Raw genomic sequence first — 10,000 nt, forward strand, 5'->3', positions numbered from 1 at the left:
CGTTTATAAGAAGATTAGATTGGGGAATAACTGGTGTAAAGTTCTTGTCGGAGAATAACATGCATTCTCGTATATGCATATGTGTATATGTGTGGAGAGAGATATGTATGTGTATGTGTATGTATGCACAGATAACCTTCGTATAACGCAGTTATTCACGTTCTACAGAAATGCCGCGTTATATAAATCGCGTTATGCTCAGATCTAACGGAATAAAATCGGATTAGATTAGAAATTTTTTGTCTTCTTCTTTCTTTTTTTTCTTTTTTTTTTTTTTTTTCGTATCCTTTTAAACCATACAAACAAAACATTGACATAACAAACAAGAATTAAATGCTTATTTAATCTAATTAATTTATATTATTTATCATACAACAAGCCATAAAATTAATATTATAAATTTTATATATATATATATATATACACATACACACACATACATATAAGATTATCAAAATTATAAAATAAATATAAACTTCATTGTACGTAACGGATAAATGTTACGTGAGAAATAAAATAAAGTGCATATTTTAATCGTTTAATCGTTTAACTAACTAATATATATTTAAAAGAAGAAAACAAAAAATAAAAAAAAAAATACATACACGATGAAAAAGCATAAAAATTCGAAAAATTGTAAAACCAACGCTTTATATCGAAACCTCATCGTTCAAGTAATATACGAAGATTATTAGAGCATATATATATATATAAAATATATATGAACATTTCAATATTAAATGGATAAGCTATTTTATGAACGAAGGGTGAAAGTATTTAAATGGGTACGAGAGAAGAGTATTAACAGCAGCGACCGTGACGAAGGAGGATTTATACTGACAGAGAAGAGATTTCTGAAAGAGTATCGTCGAAAATATTCGGGAAAATGGAACGACGATAACGACGAAAACGACGACGACGAAAACGACGATGAGGACGACGACGACGACGACGAAAACGACGACGACGACAACGACGATGACATTCGTTCGTTCGTTCGTTCATTCGTTCGCTCACTCCCTCATTCGTATCTCCTTCTTCTTTCTTTTTTTAATTTTGTCTTTCGACTGAACGAATAAGCGTGTGACAGAAAGGGAAGGGATGAAAGGGTTGAGAAGAAAGAGGAGAATGATATGCGATAAAAGGAAGAGGAAGAAATAAGAAGAGTGAGAAGGATGAAAACGAGCTAATCGACGAAGATTGCCGAAAGTATTACAGACGCGTCTCTCTTGGAGGAACAGCCCTAATGACGTTAGTCGTTCAAAGCTAGCTAGCATGTTTTCCATGTCACTCGTTTTATTTCTTCATTTCTCTTTTACTCGTGCTATTCTCCTTCTCTCATATCTACAAATTCAACAACTGTCTCTTCTAAAACTTAATTAAATCAACGTGATCACGGAAAACCCACCCTATTCCTGGTATTAAGAAAAGATTCTAACTTCTCTTTTCATCTTATTTTTCTCTCTCTCTCTCTCTCTCTCTCTCTCTCTCTCTCTCTTTTCCTCAGCAATTTCTTCATTTAAACCAGTCAGTTAATAAAGTTTGATTTTCCGATCCATATTTTTTATTTTATACGAGGTATAGAGAGATTGGACGGGGATGAAGTTGAGGGGGAGAGGTTGGACGAGCTAATCTTGCAAGAAATTTTCATGTCCATCCGAGTGTTGTCACGTTTTCTTTTTCTACTTTTTTTTTTCTCTTTACTCTCACTTTTTTTTTTTTCTTTTTTTTCTTCCTTTTTCCCTCTTTTTTTTTTTTTTTAATTCATTTCTTATTCCATTCTATCTGCATACATACATATATATGTACGTACGTACGTACGTATGTATGTACGTATGTATGTATATATGTATATACGTAGAAAATATTGCGGAGCAAAATAAGTCGATAAACGATTTTCAATGAGTCATATAAAAAGAGAGCGAGAGGGAGAGAGAGAGAGAGAGAGAGAGAGAGAGAGAGAGAGAGAGAGAGAAAGAGAGAGAGATAAAATATATATCACGGATCAAATTGATCGATGCGATCAATTTTTTAAAATATCCTTCCCTCTTCAAAACGCACGCACGCACGCACGCACGCACGCATACACATATAAACGCAAACACAAAACGAATTTTGCGGAATAGCGTAGAGAACGTTAATCGACTTGGACGGTTGTCCACTGACTGGCACATTATTTTAATGGGCGATTTTCGCTTGTAACCGAGCGAGTCCACGCGGAAACCAGGACTAATTTATTTCGATTCGTTTCTGCAAGCCGCGCAATTATCGCAATACACGCGTTCGAAATGCATATGAGCGTACGATGTCTCTCGATAGATGCATACATATATATATATATACATACATACATGCATGCACGCATACACACGTACGTACATATATATATATATATATATATATGTACACATACATAGAATGTTCCTGCGAATCTACGATCTTGTTAATTAAATTGACAAATCCGGTATCTCCGCGAGATCGCTCTCGTGTTACTAACATTAAAGAGAGAAAGAGATAGAAAGAGAGGTGTTCCCCTCCACCATTACCACCACCACTACCAACACCACTACCACAATCACTCCCATTTCCATTTACACTTCCCACGTACGCTGACCGATTAGCGTAACGTATTTCTCAGTGCATGAATGTTTGTGCGTATACGTATACGTAATGCGTTTGTGTACCCATCGATTGTTCGATTTCCGAACGAACTAATTTGTCGATAGATACCCGTTACAAGCTTATACTATGATCGATCTTCGATCGATCATTTCTGACAGTTGGAATATATTACGGTTTCAATGAGAGGGAAAAAGAGAAATAGAGAGAGAGAGAGAGAGAGAGAAAGAGAGAGAAAGAGATTATCTAATCATTCATATCAATGTTTTTTCTCGTCAAGTATGGTAATTGCTATCGATTTGATCAGCTAATTGCTACGATAATCGTATTTCTTACAAGATAGTGTTACATGATTAGTATAGTGGTAATGGTAATGACGGTAATGAGAGGTGAGTGGTCGGCTATGATAGTGGTAGTGGTAGTGGTAGTGGTAGTGGTAGTGGTTGGTGGTGATGGTAGTAGTATTGGTAATGGTGATGGTGATAATCGAGTAAGGAGAAAGTACGTAGAATTTGTTCGATTCCTTTGTTCACTCTATATTCTCTTTCGGTACGCTTCGAATCGTTCGATCATTATATATTTATGCTCGACCTATCGAGTACGAATAGAACGAGCTGCATTATTCAAAATGATTTAGAGAACATTCGATTGACGTTATTGTGCAAGAATAATGATCGCTGTCCTCTTATTTTAGTTTCTTTTATTTTCCCTTATTTTATTTTATTTTATTTTATTTTATTTTATATTTTACTTTATTTTATTTTATTTTATTTTATTTTATTTTATTTTATTTTATTTTATTTTATTTTATTTTATTTTATTTTATTTTATTTTCTTTAATGAAATTTATTGCACGCTCGGTAACGTAGGAATCTATATCTAATATTATTATTTTTTCGCTTTTCTTTCTTTCTCTTTTCCTTTTTTTTTCTTTTTTTTTTATACTAATCGAAGAATTACTTTTTCTGGATAGATAAAATCGAACGATTTTTTCGATAATGAAAAAGAAAGAAAGAAAGAAAGAAAGAAAGAAAGGAAGGAAGAAAGAAAGGAAGAAAAAAAGAAAAAAAAGAAAAAAAAAAATAAACGCAAAGTTGTAGAAATAATCGAAGGGACAAAAAGTAGAACTGTCTCTCGTCCAGTTACTTTTCAATTTTTCAAAGAATATTTTTCTTTCATATTTTCTTCTACTTCTTCCACTTCTTCTTCATCTTCTTCTTCTTCTTCTTCTTCTTCTTCTTCTTCTTCTTCTTCTTCTTTTTCTTCTACTTCTTCTTCTTCTTCTTCTTCCTTTTCTTCTTATTCTTATTCTTCTTTTCCCTTCGAAGAATAAAAATCTAACGCGTACTTTTGGTCACCGCTGACGGATAAGTAATTTAAGTTTTCTAACGGCGCGGCCGTCTCCATTCGGTTTTCTCATTTCCATGAAGTTGGTCGGATGCTTCTGAGCTTCGGAAGGATCAGCAGAGAGAAGAAGAAGAAGAAGAAGAAGAAGAAAAAAAAGAAGAAAAAGAAAGAGAAGAGACTCTGCGAATGGAAGAGAGAGAGAGAGAGAGAGAGAGAGAGAGAGAGAGAGAGAGAGATGTTAGAACAGACGTGTATTTTGAATCGAGCTTCTCGAATCAGTTCAGAATGAATCCAAGGAAGTTCGTTAAATTATTCCTCTACTCTGTGGTAATTAATAGTTATTCAGTTTCGCATTCGCTTGGTGACATAGAATTTCGTGAGATGTACAAAGGATACGTACGTATAACTTTTCCTTTCTTCTCTCACCCCCTCCCTCCATCTCCCTCTCTGTCTCTCCTTCTCTCTCTTTCTCTATCTCTATCTCCAACTTTGATTTCTATTAATACATTCCTACGTATTCATTTTATTTCGTTTATATTTTAATACTCTTCACTCGTAACATATTTAACTAAAGAAAATTATTATAGAACTTCCATCAAAGAAGAGAGAGAGAGAGAGAGAGAGAGAGAAGGGGAAAGAGAAAGAGAGAAAATAAATTAGGTTTTAATTCTTCTCATTATTTTTTCCATATTTTCGACGAATTTTAATAGAAAATTCGAAAGATACTTCCGATCATATAGACAGACTTTATTGGAAATAATTCACCGTCCTAGAAATCCCAGCGATAGCAGCCAATGCTGTTGGCTGGTAGATGCTGTGTGCTGGATATTACTGAGTATTGAATGCTGGAGCTGCTTTTGGGTGATATATCCTGGGTGGTGTATACTCTCGCTAGTGAAAAATCGAACTAAAATCGTTAAATATGAGAAACCTTGATTCTTTATTGCTAGCTATTTTATTGCGTAAACGCATATATTTCGATCATTTTACATCGGAATCTTCTTACTCTCGCTCTAATATTTTATATCTTTTGCAATAAAGAATAATCCTTCATTGTAATACGAATCATAAAATTTGAATGTTATCATTTGATTTTTATGACTTCAAGCATAAAAGTGAAATGAGTATTTCATACGATTATTCTTATTATTTTTATTATTATTATTATTATTATTATTATTATTATTATTATTATTATTATTATTATTATTATTATTATTATTAATCTTATTATTCATTATTATTAATTATTAAGAATTTTTTGATCTTTTTGTCTTTCTTTCTCATCCTAATGGGAGTGAATTTAAATATTATTAATTTTATAAAGGAGAGAAATTCATCGAGTCATTTCGTAAACTTGTATTCGCATAAAGATGGACGAAGAACACAATGGTATTCTAGAAAGCATTTTCCTCGTTACAACGATGACCATTAATAAAGCTGGTAGCAAACGCTGCAGCTTTTACGTATTGTATGTATATGTATGTATGTATGTATGTATGTATGTACATACATATGTAATATATGTATGTATGTATGTATTTATATATGTATGTATGTATGTGTGTCGTTTCGCTCCTGCGGCGCCTTACAATCGTAATATAATTTCAATTGCAAAATTGGATTTAGAGCGAAATAAGTGTTATAATAGGAAAGCTAGTAGCATTGAATGCATGAAAATTATTTTTAATTGAAAAAAAATAATTGGGAGAAAAAGAAGAAAAACGGGAGATCTGTTCTCATAATAAATAATTAATAACATGATTGAAATTAAATTAAGACCAATGGTGACAAATGGTAATGGTATTTATTGGTAGTGGTAATATAATGATAGTAGCATTAGGCAAGTAGTATAACCTTAAAAAAGAGCGAACATAAGGGTAGCGCCATCTAATGGTAAAACGTAAAAACTATTGTTTTACTTTTAAATTCTTGCTCGTTCAATATTGCGTGTTCGTTCTTTTTTTATTGTTATCATTGTTGTTGTCGCTGACATTTTTATTTTTGTTGTTATATTTTATTCTTTTTTTTTTTTTCTTTTTCTTCATTTTTTTTCCTTTCTTTCGTTCTTTCGGTTAACACCAACACTGCGACGTGCATGTAATTCGCAAAAATATTTCCTTTTTCCATAATCCTTCCTGTGCTCGGGGCGTCATAAAATTCCAGAATAACGCCGTCGCTTTGGTTCCGCACGAAAAAAAAAAAAAAAAAGAACTAGGTGAACGCTTTAAATTCGTTGTAATTTCATGCTTTCAAATAATTTAACATTCAACGGCCCCCTTTTGTCGTGCAAAACGACGTAATCCCTTCTCTTTTTTATTCTTTCTGTCTATCTTTCTCTCTCTCTCTCTCTCTCTCTCTCTCTCTCTCTCTCTCTCTCTTTTCACCTTTTCATCGTTTTCCCAATATTCTAAATTGTTTTATTACACCTGTGTCAACAACGAAAACAAAAATAATAATAATAATAATAATAATAATAATAATAATAATAATAATAATAATAATAATAATAATAAAAATAATAATAATAATAATAATAATAATAATAATAATAATAATAATAATAATAATAATAATAATAATGATGATGATGATGATGACGAAGATAATGATGATAATGATGATGATGATGATGATGATGATGATAATGATAACAATAATAATAATAGTAATAATAATAATAGAAACGAAAAAATTCAAAGAAGAAAAAAAAAAAGAAGAGAAAACTGAACCCAGAGAAAACTCTTCCGTCGAGAAAACTGAAACTCGTCGAGGTAATATTTTCGCTTTTTACGCGATTAAAACGCATTTAATCAACGAGACTACTATCCCAGAGGAAGAATGAAGATTTTCTAGGATTACTTAAGTTCGTATAAACTCTCGCAATATCGGTTGTCGCACGTGATACAATTTAGATACGGTTTATTTCGGCTTATGTTAGATAGTTTATTTAGCTGTCTTCGTCATATCATTGTCATTATTTCTATCTCTCTCTCCCCACCTCTCACCCCCTCCTCTCTCTCTCTCTCTCTCTCTCTCTTTCTCTCTGTCGTCCTTTTTGCTTTTAGTTTTTACGTCTTTCCGATTTTCTCCTCCTATCCTACTAAACATTATTACGACTCTCTTAGCCTTTGCTGTCGTCTATCTTGTTAGCTTTTATTCCTTTTCTCTCTCATACACACATCCACGTTTATTTCCTCTTTCTCTCTCTCTCTCTCTCTCTCTCTCTCTCTCTCTCTCTCTTTCTCATACACACACACATACATTTATTCCTTCTCTCTCATACTTATCCATATATATTTATTCAGTTTCTCTCTTTCTCTCCTATACACAATTATTTTCTCTCACATACATACGTCTATTAGATCTCTCTCTCTCTCTCTCTCTCACCCTCTCTCTTTCTCTCTCTCTCTCTCTCTCTCTCGTTCTCTCTCTCTTTCTTCATACTCTTATATTCTCTCTTTCCAACACATTCATTTGTTCCATCTCATTCTCTCTCTCTCTCTCTCTCTCTCTCTCTCTTTTTCTCTCCATCTATCTGTCTTTCTCTTATACATACGCTTGTATTCTCTCTTTCCAATATACTCGTTTGTTCGATCTGTGTGTGTCTCTCTCTCCTTCTCTCTCTCTCTCTCTCTCTCTCTCTCTCTCTCTCTCTCTCTCTCTCTCTCTCTCTCTCATTCGCTCTTGGACGAATCGATTGAAAGACGAGGCTTCTCTCTGGTTAGTCAGGGGATGGTATATGTTTGAAAATACATACATACGTATGCTATCCCCGTGGCTGTTATAGTTCGATCAATCGGACCTAGAGAGAAGAACTCTCACACTCGAAAGACACTCATCCTGCTCGTTATGCGAAAACGTATTTGCATTTTATTTGCATGCCGAGCGAGAGACAATATGGAAGGAATGAGGATAGGACGAGTTAGAACGCACCATTCAAAAGCGAAAAGGCGATTCTCTGTTTACTTTTCCGATCTCTTTCTCTCGATCCGTCTTCTTCCTACACCTCTTCTTCCTTTTCCTCCTTCTCCTCCTCCTCTTCCTCCTCCTTATCCATGAATTTCATTATAGAAAAATGCTTGTTTGTTTATCCATCAATTTTCACAGGGGAAAATGAATTTTTTTATAGAATCTCCTGAAACGATCAGCGTTTTCCTCTTTTCTTTTCTTCCTTTCTTCTTCTTATTTTTTTGTTTCTTTCTTTCTTTCTTTTCCTTTCTTTCTCATTTCTCTTCGAACGATCATTGTTTATTTATTTGTTTTTCTACTCCAAGACATTTTGGATTCTTTTTCTTCCTTCTTTTCTTCTTCTTTTTTTTCTTTTTCATTAATATTAATGACATTATTATTAATATGATATGATTAAAGTATGGCATAATGTATGTATGAAATAATTTACATATGATATTATTTATTTATAACATATATATATACGACATGCATGTGTATATAACATACACATGTATGTATTATAATATATTATCTAATTAAAGTAAATTTATTTATCTCTTTCTTTCTCTTTCTCTCTCTCTCTCTCTCTCTCTCTCTCTCTCTCTCCTTCTCTCTATATCTTTCTCTTTTCAGACACTTGCCTCAGCTAACAGATACGACGATAAACATTTGTTAAGCAACGAAGTTATAGAAAAATCACCATCATCGATGAAATCAAGCTACAACACGGATTGCCCGCCATCATCTAAACCAGCTATGGCAAATCGACTTTTGGATTGGTTTTCGGTTGTGATGGCGGATGCCAAGCATCGTCGTCAACATCCTAAACCCATAGGTATCATTCGCATAACAATTTATATCTTCCACTTTCTTACAAGAAAAAAAAATTAAATAAAATAGAAAATGAAAGAGAGAGAGAGAGAGAGAAAGAGAAAGAGAGAGAGAGAGAGAAAAGATACGTACACATTACTTTCAAAATAAATCGTCCATCGTGACTATAATCTCGTACATTTACGATCCTAATATCCGTTACTCTCATCTTCAGGTCATTTCCCAATTCCATGCCAGAGCGAAGTTAGGTGGATGTTTGGACATTTGGACAGTGATAGCGATGGTAGAATCTCGCTTTCTGAACTTTACGGATTGGAACACGATCAGAACGAGCCATGCCTAAAGCCCTTCCTCGATAGCTGCGACACTGATGGGTAAAAAGAACTTATGAAACTTTTTAAATTCAATTGGTCAATGGTGTAACGTTATAGTTATAAAAAGAAGTAGTAGAAGGAGAAGAAAAAAATTGAAAAATTAACTGATAAACTTTTCAGCATTAAAGTTTCATCTATTTCTTATGATCTATGATCGATCTATAATCTAAAATATTATTAATAAAAAGTTATAATGTTTGAATTTATTATCAAAAGTATTATATATCTTATGCGAATGAATTGTGTTTCTATTTTTTCGTATTACATATATATACATATACATGTATATTTTTTTGTCAAGTTACATGATAATTTAAATCTTGTAAATATAAAGATTGATGGTAACACTAGCTATAAAAATTTTTAAATTATATATCTCTATTAAGGGAAAAAAAAGAAGAAAAAATAAGATTATTGAAAAATTAACTGTAATATAATAACTCAAAATATAATAACAATATATATAATATCTGATATATTATCACATTTCATGTTACACACACACACACACACACACACACATACATATATATATATATATATATATATATATATATATATCTTTTTATCAAGTCACATGATGATTTTTATCTTGTAAATATTGCGAAACAAAATCTTGTAAACATAAAGACCGATGGTAACATCATTTTTAAAGATGTCTACGTTATATAGAGCATTAAAAAAAAAAAAAAGAAAATATTGAAAAATTAACTAATAAAATTTTCGTTAATGTTAAGTTTGCATCTATTTTTTATGATCTACGATCTAAAATATAATAAAAAAATATATAATGTTTGAATTTATTATCAAAGTATTTTCAATCTTATATGAATGAATTGTATTTCTTTGTTTTCATATTACATATCTCTTTTTAT

General features: G+C 32.2%; 1 protein-coding gene across 1 annotated transcript in view; it reads left to right on the top strand.

Moving 5' to 3' along the window:
* The window catches only part of LOC124953857 (proteoglycan Cow), a 44,607-nt gene that overhangs the window by 31,752 nt on the left and 2,855 nt on the right, over positions 1–10,000 (top strand). The window contains exons 5-6 of the mRNA XM_047505857.1: positions 8,554–8,755; positions 8,966–9,125. Of these exons, the coding sequence (XP_047361813.1) occupies positions 8,554–8,755; positions 8,966–9,125 (362 nt within the window). The remainder of the gene's footprint in view (positions 1–8,553; positions 8,756–8,965; positions 9,126–10,000) is intronic.

Source organism: Vespa velutina, chromosome 13 (genome assembly GCF_912470025.1).
Source record: "Vespa velutina chromosome 13, iVesVel2.1, whole genome shotgun sequence".
In the NCBI taxonomy this organism is placed as follows: Eukaryota; Metazoa; Arthropoda; class Insecta; order Hymenoptera; family Vespidae; genus Vespa; species Vespa velutina.